The sequence below is a fragment of the Mytilus edulis genome, chromosome 3 (genome assembly GCF_963676685.1).
Source record: "Mytilus edulis chromosome 3, xbMytEdul2.2, whole genome shotgun sequence".
NCBI classification, from domain to species: Eukaryota; Metazoa; Mollusca; class Bivalvia; order Mytilida; family Mytilidae; genus Mytilus; species Mytilus edulis.
The window spans coordinates 20,732,351-20,754,897 of record NC_092346.1 but is presented as its reverse complement, the minus strand read 5'-3'; the positions used below and the strand labels follow the sequence as shown (position 1 = coordinate 20,754,897).

Sequence of the window (22,547 nt, the reverse complement as noted above, 5' to 3'; positions counted from 1 at the left end):
CTTGAAACACTTTGACTGAAATTCCTAAAGCAGAACAGTTTAGAACTGATTCGAATTTTAAAACAAATCGTAAGCATGTGAGTGAAAAAAACGATGGAAGAGAAATTTATCACGATGAGAACATTCAAAGCCAATGACAACTAATAAAACCATGCATCTAAGACAAAGTTTTCTTTACCACGATTTCGAGGGGAAAAGATGGGTAAGCGTTCTTAACAAAATTATGACGAAGATACTTCATTGATGTCCAATTTCCATAATTTGTCTACATTAACGTTGTGATATGATTCATATTGACGGTAGACATGGTACGATAAACTAAGATTGTCTACACTTATGGCTCAACAGAATATGCCTAACCTGGTTTGTCTGCATTTACGATATACATGTAATAAACCTGGTTTGTTTACATTTTCAATATGATAAACTTATACCTATATTTGTCTATATACATTGACAGTTGGACAGGGTATAATAAATACGTCGTTCGGGTTAATTAGGTTCACACGAGCGGTGCAGATTAAACCCTATATACCGACTTGCTTGGTCAATAACTATAACTTGAAGGTTAGACAAGATTCATTATTTGCTTAATTGTTTTATTTTACTGTCGGGATACGGATACTATATTTATATAGAGAATACAGTCTTAAAGATCATGATTGGTTGATATTCACGTTCCGATTTCATTGACATTCTCAAGCAAGTATTCAAATTGTATTGCCGAATCGGGGACTTTATCTATGTCTTTTTTGAAATATTTCAACTGTCACTTAATTTTTCCTGTAACAACAATTTAATGCAAAATAAAAACCCAAACACGTGTATATATAACAAAATAACAAAACAAACAAACAAACAAAAAATCTTTTGAATATGAATCAGAACAACTATATTTGGCCAATGTGGACTACATTTTCGCGATGCTTTTCTTATCCAATCATATCATTTATAATAAATATTAAACAAGGAAGACCAAAATTAAACGTGAATGAAATAAAATATGTCGTTTGAAGTATTGTTTACAGAGAATCAATGTCAAGAAACAGCCGGCCAGTGTCAAATATTTATATATTTATTGAAAATCTAATTAAAATATAGATCTCTGATTTCGTTATCATCATACATACGAGCACGCGATAGATTTGAAAATCAACCAGACTCGATTTATTTACAAAATGGTAATTTCGTAAATAATTATTCCCGCAAGAGCTTACGAAGAGCAAAATACAGACCTTTGTTAATTTCTAAGTTTTTACATTCAATAGTCTATATATCATTGTGTCCATGCATATATAGTTAGACACATGCATTATTTCTTAGTACTGCGTATTTATACCTTTATGGAACAAAATAATTTCATGCATTTCAAAATCTTAATGAAATCATTGGGTGCAAGATTTTCTTAAAGTGCTTGTAAGTCAAAGCTAACGATAACATATAGTTTTCTTGTTGTTAAAATTAACGTTTAGTCTGTCACTTTTTAAAAGCGTGCATGCATATTGTCGATCGTTTCTAGGTAAACGGTATCATTATATTATATAAATAACACATAGCTGAGTTGGTGATAAAGTAGATTGGTACCCAGAGAAAACATTTTCAACCGCGGCGAATCCTATCATTATTTTCTTTTACAGATACATTTTATTTAAAAGTATTTTCTAGGGACGCTATGTACACAACATAATATTAGAACCATGAACAGAAGTGAAACAAGATGTTTTATTTTTTTTATTTTGACAGTCAAATAATAGAATATGAGTGGAATAAGGATTGTCTTTAATAACTATATGTAAATTCAATTCATTGTCCTTTAAATTATCGATTTTTGATTGGTTTGGACGAGAGGGTGACATTAAAAATATCTCATGTGATAGAGTAAAATAACACCCTCGTATTAGCCAATCAAAATATGACATTTAAACGTGAAGTATAATACATATGTATAATTTACGTGTTTGTTTGAAACAGGATAACTGGTCACGAGGAATTCATGCGTATATGCAACTGATCAACATACTCCTAAAAAGGACATAACTATTCTACCATTCCTGTAGCGGTCTATTAAAAAAAATTAGAAGTTTCAACGGTGTTGATTTTTTAAATACAACTTCATTGAAAATTTGAATGAAAAAGATCAAAATGCTACTAGTTTTGGTTATATATTCCAATGGAAAAAATACATCGTATATATATATTTTATGAAACTAATAAGGGTCCACATGCAAGGAGTATAACCTGTTGCATGCGTGCTACATTCCAACTATTGTCATACGAATGAAAGATTTGAGAAACATTAATTTATGAAGACGGTCTCTCAGTGATGTTTATGCTATTTTTTTGCTATGGCAATATGCAACAGTAATCACATCACTATCAATAATTTTCTGACAAAATTAACCCTAAAATCCGTATCAATAATCGAAAATGGCCATTTTAAGTCAAACAGTTAAAAATTTTAATGTAAAATTGATCGAAACGTGTTGTGATATATGTGTAAACAAAGTTTTCTGTTCAAACATTGAATAGATTTCTACAATTGAGTAAAATATCTTGTATATTTATATTTCTTAAACACAAATGTAGAATATGTGTTTGTTGCGGTTTTGTTTTTTTTTAAATTAAAATTAACACAATTCTCCATTAGCTTGATCTATTGGTCGTACATGTTAGTCCTTTTGAAATATTTGTATGAATAACTTCATGATGTAAGAGAGATAATCCGAATTTTCTGTCTTTAAGATTTTTCTAAATCTATTCATAAAATCTTAAGATAAAAATAGCTATTTCAAAATTATAATTTACTAGTATTTTACGCTTCGCTCAGACATGCTATAAATACAAGTGCACAGTAGTCAGCCGAGAACGAGCTTCACATGTAATTTCTGACAGGTGCGCCAAAGATTTCTTTCTTTGCTTTAGTAACGCCATAACTAGATAAATCGAGCGTTCTTGGTATATGCAGTTGCTGACTTACATCTGCAACTTGTTCATTTGTGCATGTCTACACAGAGAAACCTACTGAAGATTCTAGCTTGGTCTCTTAAAGTCGAATACCAGTAACTTGTTTTACTCAATTTATTGATTGTGACTATTTTGTTCACGAAATTCAAAGAAAATATTATGTTTCAAAGGAATTTTACAATGTTTTATTTATCAAATTTACGCCTTTCAGTAGTATCATCAATTTTGATTTATCTGCTATTTAAAACTGTACGTATCTGCTATTTTTTTATTTATGAAGTTAATTATTGTTTGCAAACTAAATTCTATTGTGTACACCCAATTATATAAGAGTGTTGGCATGAAATACACAGGTTTAGTACATGTATATTGTGTTTAAATAGAGTGTCTCATTATCCATATCTAATATCATTTCATTCATAATATGTAGATATACTATGTGATTTCTTTTGTATAATTTCCTTTTTGACTAAGCAGAGTTTTATAATGCCACAACTATGTTTATGTTCTAATTCACTTACAACAATACGTTATTGGAGCGATTATCACGTGTTTGCTCTCAATTGTCTGATCTTCCCTTTTTTGGGAAGGGGGAACATGGATTCTCTTATCGATAGTTTGCAGCCAGAATAAAATGATCGTACACTATGAAATTTTGCAGGTTTGTTAGGGCCACAATGTAAAATATCTTCCTTTATACTGAGCCGTTATTATTGGGGAAAGTGATTTGTTGTGGTATATACTTGTATCTACCTTTATCAGTCTGAATTAAACAGATTATATTTAAAACAAGAATGTGTCCCCATCCGCACTATAATTTTCTATGTTCAGTGGACCGTAAAAATGGGATAAAATTTCTAATTTGGCATTAGAATTGGAAAGATTATATCATAAGGAACATGTTAACTACGTTTCAAGTTGATTGTACTTCAACTTCATCAAAAAATATCTCGTTCAAAAATTATAACCTGAAGCGGGACGAACAGACGGTACAACGGACGGACGCACAGACCAGAAAACATAATGGCCATAAATGGGGCATAAAAAAATCCAAGATTAACCCTTATGCGAAAGCAGCGTTGCATTTTATTCTAATGTAAAAAGTAACGGCATAAAATGTGCCTGTCCTAAATGTGGTTTACATTATAACCTTTAACAACTGATTATATAACAGTAACTGTTAAATAATATTTTGACCGTTTTCACTTTATCTTAACATCAATTATTCTTGCTGTCGACAACCATCATACTAATTATGAAAAAAAAGAGGTGTTAAGTAAACTTCAAAGAGACATCTACACAACGCAACGAATAACATACAAAATCTATAGTAAACAATAACAATGACAGATGTCTTATCAATATGTCAAGCTCTACTGTACTAAAGTTGTTATTTAACAGAGAATATCAAAGATCATCCGTTAACTCCAAATTTTCCAAATAATGAAACATTAAGATTTAACAAAAGACAAACAATGACAATGGTTTTGATTAGCGCTAAAATATCTCTTCACATAATTCATATGCTTAGTATACGTTTTCAGCCAAATCGATAGTTCTTGCTAATTTGCCCATTCTTCAGAACACTAAGACGATTTGAGTGGTCGTGAAATACACTCCCTGTAAAGTTCATTGTCTCTCTTCGCTGTTATTTTTGAGATATACATGCATCCAATGTAGTATTCGCTAAGTTAGGTGTGGGTAAATTTACAATGTATATCTACACGTAGGAAGAAAGGATATATGTTGTATATTCGTACAGGTTAAAGTGAAAGCAAAGAGGTTTACAAAAAAAAAACATGTTATCTAGATACGAAAATACATAAATCAGTCCTAGCGGGCATCTAAAAACTCCCTGGAATTCTCAAGATATTCGAGGGTTGAATGCTGCCAATCCTCCTGAAAATGACGTAAGAAAACTTATCAGAAATAGGATTAAGACAAATGCAAGCGGAATTAACAAAAAGTTAATACTTTCAGTTTTTAACAAAAGTATGTATGCATTTATCTAAAACACATATAAGATATTATATTTTTAAATCATATTTTAACTTTAAGAATTTTTATAGTATTGGGTCACGACTGAAATGACAATTGTTAATTTTTCAAATACTTTTGTACCATGGAGTTACCAAAACAACCCAAACTACACACTGTATTCGTAAAATAACTGAAATGCGAAATGCAATACACAAAATAGCCCAATATAATTTTACGGAAGAAATGAAAATTTAAAATTATATTTGTAACTGCTTTCAAGACGAAATGCGAGGATTGTCAAACTTTTCTTCTGTTCCGTAGCGAGTAAAAATACCATTCATACATCGTATACGTACAATGAACATACAATGTTTTGTCCTACAATTTACACCAAACACTTGAAATTGTATTTATTAAATAGTTTAAACGCGGACTGTGAGGAGAACTCCAAAATAGTCTGTCACAAATAATAAATTAAAAAAAATCCCACTTGCTCAACATGTAAGTGGACTTTATATTTGTACAAGTTTAACAGATGAAGCATGTTTGTATAGTGTACCGGTTATTTGTGTAATAGTTGACTGATTTGAGTACAAATGAGTGTACTATAACCGGTAGATTCAATCAGTATCAACCTACTGATTCCTTTCAATAAAATACTTCAATTTCTGTATATAGCCGATAACCAAACAAAACAAGAGATTTCAGAACGCATACGGTATATATGTTATCATAACAACCTTCAACAATTGTGGTTGCGAGAAATGGTATCGGAAGCCAAACCTAGAACTTAGAAGCATCAAAACAAGAATTATCTGAATAAAACAGTAGAAGTAATTCAAAATCAGATGAATACCAAAGAGAAAATGGCGCGCTCAATCCAAGGACAAAATGATTTATTCCAATAATGCTAATCAAAAGAAGCAATAATTGCTAGACGGATTACATCCACGGTATCCAATAGTCGGTTGGTACACGTATAGAAGACATCATCAACTTACAGGGGGGGTGTTGTTATGAATTTTGGTACCGGTATGTCGAACATGCTATGTGTTCAACTCTTTAAATTGTTAGACTGTTTGTGTGCTTGTTGATTCATCGGATCATATTCTTTGATCAGTTGATCTTGCTCAAAAGAATAAAGGTTTCATTGTTGTTTTAAGGATGAAGTGTTTTCGCTAGATTTATACAACTAACAGATTCACCTGAAAAAAACCCAACATAATTCATTCCTGAAGTATTTAACGAATTTCAAGGGACTTTGTAAAGGCAATATACCGTGCATTTCAGATCTCTTGATTACTGGTAAGAAATCTAACGTAATGAAATAACTAAAATGTATAACATAATCCATAATATCGAATCGGAATGTATGCTTCTGGTGCTTCTGTTACACATCTTTTCTTTAAAAGCATGCAAAAAAAACCATTGCAACTTTGATCGACTTGCTTGCTTTGATTGGATGTTTGCAAACAATGAGTAGGTGGAGTTTCAGTCTGTTTAATATAAACTAGGATTTGAATGGAAAATAAAGATTAACATACAATGTGGAACTTAACCTTGAAATGAAGTTGATGTTTATTGCTCAATCAAATACCAGTATATAGTTAGCAGAATGCCTACCCTGTTTGCAAACACCAAACAAACATAGAAAGCAAGTCGATCAAAGGTTTGCTTGTCATGCTTTAATAGAAAATCTGCAAGGCATTTAATTCATAGTTTTTATAGAAATATCATGTACTTGAAAATAATGTCATATATAAAATTGAGAATGGAAATGGGGAATGTGCCAAAGAGACAACAACCCGACCATAGAAAAAAACAACAGCAGAAGGTCACCAACAGGTCTTCAATGTAGCGAGAAATTCCCGCACCCGGAGGCGTCCTTCAGCTGGCCCCTAAACAAAGATATACTAGTTCAGTGATAATGAACGCCATACTAATTTCCAAATTGTACACAAGAAACTAAAATTAAAATAATACAAGACTAACAAAGGCCAGAGGCTCCTGACTTGGGACAGGCGCAAAAATGCGGCGGGGTTAAACATGTTTGTGAGATCTCAACCCTCCCCCTATTCCTCTAGCCAATGTAGAAAAGTAAACGTATAACAATACGTACATTAAAATTCAGTTCAAGAGAAGTCCGAGTCTGATGTCAGAAGATGTAACCAAAGAAAATAAACAAAATGAAAATAATACATAAATAACAACAGACTACTAGCAGTTAACTGACATGCCAGCTCCAGACTTCAATTAAACTGACTGAAAGTATACACTTTATTTCAAAATTCAACTGCTTGAAATACTATTTTTTCGCATTATTTGAATAAAAACAAAAGAAAGTATATAAAGGGTTTTATATTGGTCATGATATCCCTTTTGTTATCTGTGGTTTCGTATATCTTAAAGCATCAATATATATCCATTCCATAGCTCTATATGGAGACAGCAAGGTACAGTCATCTTGCTCACCTATACTTTGGTCTGAGTTAGGTTTGTTAGTACGAAATCTTGTTGCTCCCACAAAAAGTCCAGTGTTGTTATAAATCAGTTGTAATGAAGCTTTATTCCACTGGTCAAACGTAGAAGCATTGACATCGTTCATGAACATAATGGGTGCCATCGCCGTTTGATATCGTCTTTGAGCAGTAGATGAAGATTTCGAATATGCGAAATTTACTGCTTCCTAAAATGATAAACTGATTAAATACAAAACATAATTCGACAGAGTTAATTCTAGTGTTTTCTTGCCACTACTTTCCGAATACATGAACTGAATGTTGAGGGGATCCAAAAACTGTTCCATACATATAGGCGAAAATATATACAGAAAGGGAAAATGAGAACATACAAGCATACAAAGAAAAAATAAACTTTGACCAACATCGGCAATCACAAACATTTCTTTTTATATTTTTTTTAAAGTAAAATAATATCAAAAGTACCAGGATTATAATTTAGTACGCCAGACGCGCGTTCTATAATCGATTACCAAAAAAACTTCAAGAATCAATTTTTTTTTTTTTTTTTTTATCTTTTAACAGAAATGCATATGAGCATGTTACCTCAACGAATCAGAATGCTTTATCAACTGTTTAACAATGAGGTATGTATCGTATGCTTTTCGCCCGTATAAGCGTGCTGTGGATCTATCTACCCATTGGAAGCCGTATGTCAAAGGAGTACAGCTAATAATCTTCTATCAATTCCATATCAAAATTATTTTGAAAATATCTCTAAATATTTACTAAGAGTAAGAATCACCTGGCTACATTTGCGTATTTTGAAAGTGTTCCTGTTGAAGGTAAACTCCATGGAAGCTCTTTGAACGCATTAAATCAATAGAGTGTTGTCAATTTTAATAGCACTGGATCGATAACGCTGCTGGTGGACTATCAGTCCCCCGAGGATATCACCAACTAAGTAGATATCAAGACACATACTCAAAACCCAGAAGTCCATCAGATACTGACAACCCCATAGAAATATGCAAAGATGTATAACTTTGTAAAGATGTATAATATTTAAAAGTTATCCAAATATATTTGTAAATATGAATTAGAAGCTTCAATCTAATATCCAAATGTGTCACCAACTTCCCAATTTTGACTCTGTGATACAAATAGCCTGCAACAATTCACCAAAATACTTGAATTATAATAAATTATAACAAAGTAAGTCAGACGCGGATTTAGTACACACAAAACATAAAGTAGCAATCATAAAAAAAAACAGTGACGAGATCAAATAAAAACAAATAATTCCTAAATGTGTTGTCGAACTTTGGTAAGGTCTTTTAATATATCTCGAGATAGAAATAAGTAACTGTTACACTGTTTCCAACGATTTTGGTGCAATATGTACTGTTAATTAACAGATAATGACCGCATCATCGATATTTTTAATATTTATACCAGAGTAATACCCATGGCCATCTTAGACGAAACTCTACCAACAATGATATTGACTCTGCATCTTTTACATGGAGAAGTAAGATATATACCTGATTTATATCCTGGCATGTTGATGAGTTTCCAAATTGTGATGAAGTTGTAAGCTTTTTAACTGCATCTTGGCTAGTCATTGTTGCCGTAAGTTGAGTTGGACTTTGTGGTAGAATCCCTTCATCTGCTGGATTATTTGTAAACACTATCTTAGTCGTGCTGTTTATCTTTAAATCATCTAAAACCCGAAAATTATGTTTATGGTGTGGTCTCTTGGTAGCATCCGTGATTTCGTGGTTTACAAACTAAAAAAAAAGAGATTCACCAATATATTAAGATAACATTTCATTGTAAAAGATATCTACTATCTAACGACTTTTCTTAATATTTTGGCGATTATTATTGTCCTGGAAGTTATTTCTACACGAATATAGCCGTTAAAGATTATAAGTTTTGATTAAATGAGTGGTTCCGCACCTTGTTGTCTCTTTACTTTAAGAACATCAAATTATAATGACTTATTTTAGATGCAATACGTCTTTTGATTGACTGGAGGTTTTTGTCTATCAGTTCATAGATATCATTTTGTCATGTGACCGTGAAGTATTTTTTTCACGATCTACTCCTTTAAAATGAAATTTAGAATTTAATTATGAGCAATGCTTGTAATATTTTTCTTTCTATTCGGAATAAACTCAAAAAATTTGGTGCACACTTTAAAATACACGATACCTCGTTTTTCTGTGTGATCTTATTTCTTCATAAACAGAAACAAGAATGTCTCCATAGTACATGGATGCCCCACTCGCGCTATCATTTTCTATGTTTAGTGGACCATGAAATTGGGGTAAAAACTCTAATTTGGCATTATAATTAGAAAGATCATATCATAGGGAACATGTATACTAAGTTTCAAGTTGATTGGATTTTAACTTCATCCAAAACTATCTTGACCAAAAACTTTAACCTGAAACTTGCACTATAATTTTCTTTATACTGCAATCAGCTATTTTACTATACAGATAAAGCTATACGTATAAACGTTAGCTTTATACGTCAATGACCTCAACTCACCTATAAGCCCCGCCTACTTACAACGTCACGTCACAACCATGACAACGTGTAGTAACAATGGTCAAACTTTTATGAATTTAAACCTGTTATGTCTTCAAATTGGTAATTTATATACCATATTTATCAAATGCTATTAATTAAATTCATTTTCCCTTTCTAATTCCTTAAATTGTCAATGCTTACAGCCTAGATTACGCTCATAGGGAAATACCCCAAAATGGTACCCCAAGGGGGAAATTCCAAACACTTTTTTTTAAATAATATTTGTTTCATATTTTTATTATTTTTTTTATTATTTTATCGATTTCAGTATAAAAACAATATACGTATAGTGTCTTGAAATATGAAATTTATTTGTATTCGGCACGAAACGGGAAAATGCTCGGTAGAACCTCGCATTTTCCCGTTTCTAAGCCTCATACAAATAAATTTCATATTTCAAGACACTATACGTATATTGTCTAAATATTCAGTGGACCATAAAATTGGGATAAAAACTCTAATTTGGCATTAAAATTAGAAAGATCATATCATGGGGAACATGTGCACTAAGTTTCAAGTTGATTGGACATCAACTTCATCAAAAACTACCTTGACCAAAAACTTTAACCTGAAGCGGGACGAACGGACGGACACACAGACCAGAAAGCATAGTGCCCCTCTACTATCGTAGGTGGGGCATAAAAAAGTCATTACGTCAATAATATAATTTACTATATACTTAGTAGTAAATACAGATAAATTGTATGTGTAATACAATCATTGGCAAGCGTGCTGTATCAGCCACCCGTGATGATATCGATATCAGCACGGTTGCAAAAGCTTTATCATACCTTTAATCTGTAGGACGTCACATCATCGATTGCAGTCACTGTTGCAAAGCTTTCAAATCCCCAATCTGTATGACGTCATGTCAAACCTATAATCTGTGTGATGTCATGTTACCCAAAAAACATCTACTTGAGGTATATGTATATAATAAAGTGTATATGATATGGCTTTTTCAATATCACACACCATATCAACCCTCACCCAATATAATCCCTCGAGCAGAGCTCTTGGGATTATATTGGTGTCTCGGGTTGATACGGATGCGATATTGAAAAAGCCATATGATATTCTCTATTATTAAATACTAGTAACAGGAATAACATCTGTATATATACAAATAAAGAAGAGACCGATTTTATTACGTCGCAACTCCTCTAAAACATTAGAAAGTCGGAATAATTTATGATCTGACGTTAAAATGTAAGGTATACTTCCTAAATTTGTCTTTAAAACAATATTTTTCCATATTTTGTTTTAGAAACTATCCAAATTCGGAGACCGTTATAGATTCGTGTCTTATACGCTTTGGCACATGTTCAGTCGACGTACTGCACATGCTACATCTTTTACATAACATGTACATTCAGGCTCACCCCAAACAGTGTATTTTGCTATATACATGAGTCATAATTACACCTGACCTACGTCAGTATACAGGGATTTAAACTTACTAACTTCAATCATTGGCCAAACAAATTTTAAATATATCTACAATAGTTTCTGGTTATAGTAAGAAAGCCAGGACGAGTACACACAGAAAGATGTTTTAAGCAGAGGAAATAGTGTGCGTCTGATAACCATCATGACTTTATCAAATGACTATATGAATACTACAAATCCAGGTTAAAATAAGGCCTAGGTACTTTAATTAAGTCACGGACAGGCGCGGAAAATCAACTTCTTTAAAAACCTTTACTGACTATGCATCACCATTATTTCCAATGCCGACGGTTTTTTTTTTCTTTGTCCTGACAAATAAGAATATGTGCAATGATATATGACCCTTACTGATGTTTAAAAAGCAATATTCAGACTGATCTAGAGAAATCATTTACCTCCACTGATATTGGAGTAAGGCTATTGATTATAAGTTGTTGGGCTGTTATCGTCCAATGGGATACTTGCTCTAAGTTCTGGTCTAGTGCTTTTACTTCTGAAAGAGGCTAAAACAAGGAGAAAGTGCGTATACGTATATTTACATATTATAGTTAAGGTCATACTATACCAACAGGTATCAAATCGCGTGGTCAACAATAGGTAACATTTATCGTTTCTTAAATCGCCGCGATATAGCCTTGTTACATGCTAATGTGGCGTAAAGCAACCAACAATCAATCAATCAATCGTTTCTCAAAATCGTATATCTCTTTTAAATATTAACAATCATTTGTAATTGAATAACATACATGCATAGTACCCATAACAAATGTAGTAACATTATTTGCTGCATGTATTAGCCCATGCACTTTTGTTTTATAACAAACAAGATCAATATAAACAGTAACAATATGCTAAATTAATACACATGTTTGTATCTTCCAGGGTATACATACTTACTTGCAATAATATTTCAGTATTCAAGTATCCCTGTTCTAGGACTGCTTTAGCCTCTAATATATTTTTGTTATGATCATTCTGTGTGACTACCATGAATGCATATGTGTAGTTAAAAATAATGCCAAAGGCGGCTGTTTGTGATACTTCTGGATTTAAGTCATATGTTATGTTTGCTTTGGATGCAAATTGTCCGTAGTTTATACCTTCCATTACAATAACGGGTGATCTGAACTTCTGATTTGAATCTTGTGCAACATCTCCCTGCAATTCCCTACAATATTGTCATTTTATAAAAATATTTCTAATAAAAACAGTGACCATTATTATTATAAAAAAGATGCATCTCTTTTCCACAAAATTTTAATTTCTAGGATCGCTATGTATTGTAAAGCCTACCATTTTGAAACATCTGGTTGGCATCGCGGAAGCGTACCCTCCTGGAGTGCGCGTGATTTCAATCCCCGATCGAGTTTAACCAAAAACTTTAACATTGCGATTTCTTGTTTACGTTAAACACACAACATTTAGTAATACAAACAAACATACAATGTGTTTCTTAAAATTTGCCTGGCCAATCTGAAAATTCTAGATGAACAACAAATATAGCAAATCTAGTCCTTTTCCTTCATCTTATGGCTGATGAAGTACATACTTCCCGGTCAAATGAAACAGTCGTGCTAGATTAGTTATGCAGATATTTGCAACTAGTATACATTTTAGGATAAATATTTTCAAAAAGTAAAATCACAAAAATACTGAACTCCGAGGAAAATACAATCGTTAAGTCCCCTAATAAAATGGCAAAATCAAATGACAAAACACATCAAACGAATGGACAACGACTGTCACATTCCTGACTTGGTAAAGGCATTTTCAAATGTAGAAAATGGTCGATTGAAATATAAAGATATTCATTATATTATATGTCTTTTTTCTTCAGAAAAGTTAAGTGTGTGTTGATAAAAATACAGATTTTGAAAAAAAGTATAAACTAACTTTCACATAAACAATACTTACTCGAATGTGTCCACAATTCTCGTTATCCTTGTTATACCATCCAAATCACCACTTATAGTCAAAATAGGATGTGTATACGTGTTAAGCCGACTTCCTCTTATCAAATATGAAGAAAACAGCACAATTCCTTCAATGTACTTGCTCGGAAGAGTACCAAAAGCTATAACTACCTGACCTTGAATATAAATCGTATATATATAATATGTGTGCAGTTCGCTCACTGTTATGCTAAAAACTATCAAAAGGTTATTCATTAAATTTACTTTATTAACGTATGGTCATACATCATATCGATACTTATATTTTGACATTGCTAAAATGACTGCTGATAACGTCTTTGTACTACGTACGTCTGATGTGTGCATATTGGTATTTTTCTCTTAAAACAGCATTTTCAACTCATTTTACGATTTGTTATTATGCTGTGCTCTTGCATCTCTGTCCCAGGTAAAGGAAGGGTTGAGTGATTACAAACATATTAAACCCCGCCACATTTTAAAGTGCTTGTTCAAATGTTAGAGTCTGTATTTCAATGATTGTAGTAAGCGTCTGCATATCATATTGGTTTTTTTTAGTTATGTCACATTTTGTCTGGCCTTTTCATAGCTAACTATAATACAGTTAAGGTTTGCTCATTGTTGAAGGTATTACGTTACATATACTAGTAGTTGCTTAAATCTGCTTTATTTGGACTCTGTTTGATATTTAAGTCACAAGCAAACATACTACATCTCCTTATATTATATGACTTATATTCATAATGAAATAGAGAAAGGAAACGGGGAATCTTTCAGACAACAACCAGCAGACAACACAATGAGAAAATCCCGCACCCGTTGGTGGGCTTCAGCAGACCCTTTACGGTGTTTTGTGTTGATCGTTCATAAAGATGTCTGTAGCATTCTACATGATTCATGTGTCTTTACCGCAAGCAAGGAAACTGCACTCCAATATTTTTTGGCATTTTTGTATTTTTTAATATTGTAGTAATATTACATTACCAGACCGTTTAGTTTTCTCTTTTGAATTGTTTCATATCTGAGCACTCCGTGACCTTTTATAGCTTATTATCCGGAATGGTTATCACTTTTATGAATAAGAAATGAGTTTTGCCTGGAAAAGTTAGAATACTCCAAATACCTATCTATACTATTACAGCGGATTGTACTGAGTGTGTAGTCAAAGGTAGTATCTTTGGTTAGCTTGTTTGTTAGCTGAACCGTGAAGTCATTGTTAGCTTAGGTAAACTACCTACTTTAAGAATAAACTAGTCCGACAGAAAACCAGTCTATCTGTCTGTTGGACTATGCTACTTCGAAAGGAGGGTAGTATACCTGACCTAATAATTGACTTCACGGTTCAGCTGACAAGCAAGCTAACCAAAGATATTACCTTTTGCCACACACTCAATAGAATCCGCTGTAAACGAGAAGACCTCATTTTGAGTGTCGCTTCTCTTCCTCCCACAATAAGTTAATCGTCCCGTCTCTGTGTCCTATATGTACAATGCAAAGTCACATTTGTCATCCATTCTCATGACTATTCAGTTTGGGTTATTTTAGGTGAAAACGAAATCAAAGGTGTTTGGATATTGTTCCGTTATCAGACCGACATTTCAATCATACATGACTACCGGTTCTAATATTGAGAACCAATCGTATGATAGATAACAATAATGGAAAATAAATAAGCCAATCAGAGCGTTGTCCATATCTCGGTTTTTAGATCGTAAGAACCACTACTATTATACCTCAGTTTTAACTTCCACATAATTTTCAGAAGTCCTTGGACAGGGACAGGACAAACGCCATGGAGAAAAAACTTAGAAGCAATAGTTAATAGTTACGGAGTGGCTATTTGTCCGGCTAGCCGGACGAATAGTGCCAGGGCTATTTGTCCGGCCATTGTAATGCGCATGTCATATAAAGCGCGTTCGGAAGTGCGTGTAATATTATCTTCAGTAACACCAAGAGGGCGTGTAATCTGATCACTGATTTTCAATTTTATGATCATATGGCTGGAAACGGTGATATAAATATTTGTGATAAATTTTGCAGTTTGCGGAATTTGACAATGGAACATGATTTTATGAACTTCCAAAATGATATAATCTTATAAAAGGAACTAACAAAAAATTGAAATCACAAGGAAAATGGGAAATAAAAGATAATTGATCGGAGACAGGGGCGGATGCAGGAATTTTCGAAAGGGGGGGTGCTAACCCAGGCTAACCCAGGGCAAAGGGGGGTGCAAAACATATGTCCCGATACAAATGCATTGATCGGCAAAAATAAAGGGGGGTGCGCACCCCCGGAACCCCCCCCCCCCCCCTGGATCCGCCACTGGGAGAACTAGTTTTACAAAATTAATCGACTCGCTACAGCTGTGTAAATGGTGGAAAAGATGTTCAAAGCAAGAGCAGTTGAGAAAGGCCTTTACAAGGGGGTGGTGGGGGTGTTTTTTTTTTTTTGGGGGGGGGGGCTACTAATTTGAAGTGGGGATGATGGAAATAGGATTATAATAAGTGGGGTAAAAAAGTGGGGTAATGAATACACGGGACAACAAAGATGGGATCAGGAGAAAAAAAGAAAAGGGAAATTTGGGAAATGGAGCACACTATGTCACCCCGACCTACTCACGTAAATAGAATAAAAAACAGTGTTTTTTACTTCTTTTCATTTTTTTTGGGGTTGGGGGGGGGGGGGGGGGGGGTGCATTATAGAAAAATCTCTCACCTCTCACTCAAAATATGGATAACTTTATGTCAAGGAATCTATCATTCTTTTTGACAGCTACAGACATAATAATTTTGTACCTTTTTCAGCTAGACAAAATCCTATACGTTATCTTAAAATGCACGAGTCAAACACTACCCAAGTTTGTTTTACAAGTAATTTCTTTTTTCTTCTTATATAAAAAAAAAATGGGATATATATAATTTTTTCTGATTATTCGTTATCCACATTGGATTATATACTAGTATGAAGAAAACAACAATTTCAATTACCAGTAACAAGATTAGGCCCTAACACTAAAGATTACAAACATGTGCTACCCCCTGGTGCTGCTGAAGATAATAAAACACGCACACATAAATATTATAGTGACACGCGCATTGTTTTGGCCGGACAAATAGTCCTGGTACTATTCGTCCGGCTAGCCGGACAAATAGCAACTGCCTAATAGTTAATAGTTAATAGAAAATTAAATGTACTTTGATATTTATAATATAGATACGTATATGTTCATAGTATACAGAAACGCGAAAATAATGAAATATAACAGAAAACAAAGTAGTAACGTAGTGGATTTTGAAAATAAGAGAGAGGGCTTAAAAATATTGTCGTCTCTCCTTGATAGAGACTCTCTTTATAATATAGCAGTGATCGCCTAGGAGAAGAAACTTGAAATTGATAGTCAATAACAAATACACTGTATTTATAGTAAACGTAGCGAAAATAATGGAATTTAACAAACAAAAAATAAGAACGGACTTTGGAATCAAGGGAGCGGGGTTAAACTGTTTCCAAGTACCTATGAGTTTTGATACCTTTTCTGAAATTCTTCAGACATGGAATCTTTTACTGAAATTCTCCAGACACAAACCTTTTACAAAAATTCTTCCTACAACAGTTTACATACTTTCAACCAAGCTCTAAACGCCAGCGATTTCGCGGGTGTGTTCTAGTTGTATAGAAACTATCAGGGCAACTTACATTGAGGTTGTTAAATTAAGGAATTTGTCATGATAAGAACAAGCAATAACAAAAATGTACTAGTATGACGCTGTTTAAAATGAACACGTTGCTGGTTGTTACTCAGGGTTGTTATAAAACATTTACGTAAAGATAAAATTTAAAAGTTCTATACACCACCAGAGCATTCATAAATTTCTATAAATTACAGGTGACGATAGATATAGTTGCTTTTCTAAGTTACAATGTCTTAAAAGCCCCAGTCACACTGTCACGTTTCAAGAGCTACGTTTTACTACGATTTGAAAGCGTAGCGAAGCGGGAATATACGTAACGAAGCGAATCATTTTTTTTATTTTTATTTTTATTTAACACTAATTCTCACATAAGCGTGATATTTCAAGGATTAAGGTCGGAAATTTTTTTGTTGTTAAATTTACTTTGGTTTGTGCTCCAATAGTAACATACATATCTATAGGACGTTTTCCTAAATTTTCTGCAGCATCGCATACAATTTAATATTTTTTTCGATATTAGCAGGGAGGGGGGTAAAAAGAGCTTTGTAATTTACGAGTCTATGATCGCTTGTGATATTAACAATTAAAAATGAAGCAAAACACTTTGTGTGACAAATACAGCCAATTTAATGAATAAAAAAAATCCTTTAAAACATATAAAACTCAAGAAATGTACAAAATACTGAATTAAATAATGTTAACAGATTGAAATATATGGTAGACAAGTTTGCACAAATCAAGGTTTTGCAAAAGACTTCTTTCAAATTAAGTCTCGATTTAATATGGCTTAACCCAAGAAATACAACAGCTTTTCAGACATCTACTAAGGGTCATAACTTGATAATTTATTGTTGGAATCCAATATGAATGTACTGAACTGTTTGCTGTGCATATAAAATAATGTCTCGTAAATTACATAGTTTTTGGCTTGTAGATTACAATTATTAAATTGACCTTGCGGAGATCTTACTTTACTTTTAAAGTAGCCAAATTAACTTATTTAAAGTACTTGTTAAATTGTATTGTTGAAAAACATCGCTAAGGTCATCTTTTCAGATTTTCACATTGGCTCGTAAATTACATTTTTTGATAAAAGTCAAAATATTTCACTTTTTATATCCACCAAAGACGTCGTAGCAAAAGTCCTGAATTTTAAGTCTACAAAAGGCATTATGAGTGTAAATATTTACTGAAACGTCTCTCAGATTCAGCAATATCTTGAATTTTTGAATAATTTGAAAGACAAAAACTCTCCTAGATCTCCCTGTCGTAGTAGGGTCATTAACTCTGCAAAGTATCTTTGTGGAATCTATCCAGACAGTATCCTCTGTGCTAGGCCATCTATAAGTAATGTACTTCCAGTTTCCTTCTATGCATGAAATATATATTCATTTCCGGTGCAATTATTTCTAACACTTTACCCATTCAAAACGATGTTGTCATATTTTGCTACTACATAAGACAATATCCTTATTTGATGCTCTAAAGATATTTCCCTTTCTATTGATATGTATGTTTTTGTACTTCATTGTTTTGTATTTCAATCTCAGTTTGATGGACATCTGGTGTCAACTTCTTCTCTTTACTGTTAAGTTGACTTGTTGGTTAATAATATTCTCTGGTTCTATTACTTTCTTGTATCAACCGGTGCTCTCCTAGAGATGCCTTTTCCTTTCTCTGTATTTTTTCATCCTTTGTGACTTAGACTTCGCCTTTTTGACCTCAAAAATAATTAAAAAATTATCAAAACAAATGAATTTAATAATTTTGACTGATGTTTTTGATGAAATAACAAAAAATCATTCACAGATGAGATTTGTGCACATCAAATTACAATGTAATTTACGAGACTACAAACAGGAACAATTGTCATTGATTTTTTTCATTGATAATCACAAACAAACATTTTATTCTCCAAATTTTAAATAAAAACATATACCAATCAGATATTCTACGGGATAACAAGCTAAAGATAATAGATGATGATTTTAAAATAACAACCCGTACAACTTGATAAAATTTATTTTTAATATTCTGCACTAAGGTATTATTCTTTATCTTTATATAGTGTTTTGATAACTTCGTTTAGTATCTGATCAATTTAAGAAGATTGCTGTCTATGTATGTTCTAAAATAATCTTCATTCGTAGTCATATAACCTGTCTAACCTCATTTTTTTTACTTATTAAGTTCTTGTAATTTACGGGACAAACATAGAAATTTACGGGACAGTAATTGTGTCATTTCTGCACTGTGATGGCATATTCTTCACGCATGATCATCAACTAATTAACATTGCAAAAAGCCAAAACAAACAATTGATTTTGAAAAGATATATATAAATTACTTGTTAAATATATTAAAATATGAATGGAAAAATATTTTGACTTACCTGATTGTAAACAATTTGAATGAGTTATTGTTTTGTCATCAATTCAAATCATGCCGCCAATGGAACTTCCAATTGAAAGAGGTGCTCGAAAGGAAAGATATGTATATGCGTTACACTCCCTTTCCATCGATACACCCATTTTCTGTGATAGCATGACTCGTAGATTACGACTCGTAGATTACATTGCGGCTTTCAATTAACATTTTTGAGAGTCATATTAGTTTCATGAAAAGATTCTAATATTTTTCCATCCTTGTTAGAGTTAATAATTAAAGATTCACACGGTAACTTGATGTATAGATGATGGATTTGTTTGGAACGACGTCCCGTATGATTACAATCTTAACTTGACATAGGCAAAAATTATGAATGCTTTTTTTCTAGTTTTATTTTCACTTTAAACTATGGGTCAAAATTAATTCTTCTCTATAATATATATATATAGGGATAAAATGAACATGTAAAAGTTACTTATTGTCTGTTATGTTATGTGTTTCCATAGTCATAGGCCTTTGGACTCGTAAATTACATTGAAGGATACGACAATTTTTAAAAGATCGGGATTTTAAAACTGGACAAGTCAGCTCGGAAAGAAAAGTATGACCGAGCATTATATGTTTTAGTGATTATAAATTGGTAGTAGCTATTTGGTATAAACAAATAATTCACTGCTATTTGCAAGTACAAAAATACATAATATAAATTATGACATAGACGTTTTTGCATCTGTTCTATATTCCATGCATTCAGACTTAAATTTCTGGATCATTTAATCCTTTGCTGTCAGTTTTTTTCTTTTCTCTTGGTTATCATGGCATGAAAAAACACCCTAAAGCTTGTAGAAACAAAAAACTAAGCAATTTTCAGATACTTAAAACCCAATGACACGGAATTTCACGGTTATATGAGAATTAAAACGTAGTGACCCTTTGTTCAAAACAGGACCTGCCCTGTAAGTTTTGAAAATTCAACAACAAACGTTGCGTAAATAGAATGAAATTCAAAACAGTGTGGCTGTGGCCATTGATTGACACATTAAATTCATCCATTGACTGGGACAATTTACGTGAACGTTTGTCTGTAACGACCACTGTTCACGACGTACCTACGATAGACATTTAAACTGTGGGGTCACCAAAGGTTTCTTAACGCCTTTAATTATAAAATAATTCGAAAAATTAATCAAGGATAATCTTTATGTTTTGATTTATATAATTGATATAAATCAAATCATCGTGTTATTTCTGATTAATTTTTCGAATTACTTTATTAAGGTGTTGAGAACCTTGGTGACCACCATAGTTTAAGTGTCTTTAAAAAGTACATAGTGAGCAGTGGTCGTTATATACAAACGTTCACCTAAATTGTCCCAGTCAATGGATGAATTTAATGTGTCAATCAATGGCCACAGTCACACTGTTTTGAATTTCCTTCTAATTGAAACAAAGTAGAAACCTAGTAAATACGTATCAAAGCCTAACAAAACGTGCTTACTACTTATCGAAACGTAACAATGCGTGGTGGATATGTGAATCTATATATATAACGTTCTCATACGTAGCGAAACGTGATAAGAACGTAGCACGAACCTAGTAAACCCTAGCTTTCAAAATAACGGGACATTTTTATTCAAAACGTTATTGAAACGTAGCATTTCAAAACGGAATAAAACGTGACAGTGTGACTGGGGCTTTACGTTAAACGTATTGTATATAATAGACTTTATTTTTCATCGAAGTACTGTATACCTCCATCGCCATGAGCGGCAAGAAAGACCTTCCCTGTGTGTCCATTAACTATCACCGTGTTAAGTGCTTTGGTAAATGCTAGCGGCATTTGAAATATATTTGGTTGATCATCAAGGACAACTACCATCAATGTCTGGTTACTTTGCTTTACTAGTGCATCAGCTACAATATATTTAGAAAATATGCACATCATCAGTTTTTATTTATCTATAGCTATGCCAAATGATGAACACAAGATAAATTTGTTTTACTTTAAATTGATTTGATGAATTATTTAAAAATAAGCACCTTGTAAATATAACAAAACTCAAGTCGGCAACACCATTGTTTGTTTTTTTTAATTTATGACCAATTCCGGATAAAAAAAATTGGATACAATGGTTGCCTCCTTACAAAACATTGTGTGCTTACATTGAAGATATAACAATGAGTTGATCAGTTCCTGTAAATTTCAATGAAAATATTGAACAATAGAAGATGATGGTGGATTTGTGAATTTCGTCCAAGGCAAATATAATATGCATAACGAGAACATGTTATATGAAATGCTCTCAATTATGCACTCTTTTATTGTTGCTATGTTCATTTGTACACAGCATGCTTTATTTCTAAACAAAAATTACTGACTTGTACTAAAGTAAAGACCGCTGGTCACGCTGAGTTGGAGTTTTAACGCGTTAGTTCACAAGGTATTAGTCCACAGTACGACATGTCACCATACTCCGACGCATTATAATTACTCTGAACCGACCAGATTGTGTCTTACCATAAACTCCGAATCCTGTGCTCGTGGTAGGGGCACGCAATCATGAGACCTGCAATGTGGTTTGATCCAGTAGAAAGGATGCTGTTTTTACAATTCACCAATCTTGAGTTGATTTTTTACGAATGAGTTACACTGATGCATTGGTCAAATGATCGGTTCTTAATATTACGTAATAGCATAGACATTGTGACAACGTACATTTACGGGAAAGTGCACGAATTCGAAAGGGGTATTTTGTAAGTACTAGTAATTTAATTTCGCATTAAAAAACAAGTTTGTTTTGGATTAAGCAAAATATCATATAAACTAGTCAGCTAATTGAACATACTAGTACTGTATCCTTACCCAGTGGTTTGTACGATGATCCTGGTATATCCTTTGCTGGAATGAGAATGATAGCATATTCAGGTGCTGTGCCATAAGATTTGAAAATATTCATAGATACGGCAGAACACAAATGAAGCTGCAGAAAAGATAAAGCTGCTAAACACAATATGTTCATTGTTATAGCTATAATAACTACAAATAAGCACTATATATATATATAGAATTACTTATCGGA

General features: G+C 32.8%; 1 protein-coding gene across 1 annotated transcript; it reads right to left on the bottom strand.

Annotated features, from left to right (window-relative positions):
* Window positions 1-7,284: 7,284 nt before the first annotated feature.
* Window positions 7,285-22,547, bottom strand: LOC139516004 (uncharacterized). Its single transcript, XM_071305808.1, has 7 exons — window positions 22,331-22,547; window positions 21,220-21,381; window positions 13,368-13,542; window positions 12,351-12,621; window positions 11,849-11,956; window positions 8,948-9,193; window positions 7,285-7,630 (listed from the first exon to the last, which is right to left on the bottom strand). The coding sequence occupies exons 1-7, from the start codon at window positions 22,485-22,487 to the stop codon at window positions 7,310-7,312; spliced, it is 1,440 nt and encodes a 479-aa protein (XP_071161909.1). The 5' UTR covers window positions 22,488-22,547; the 3' UTR covers window positions 7,285-7,309.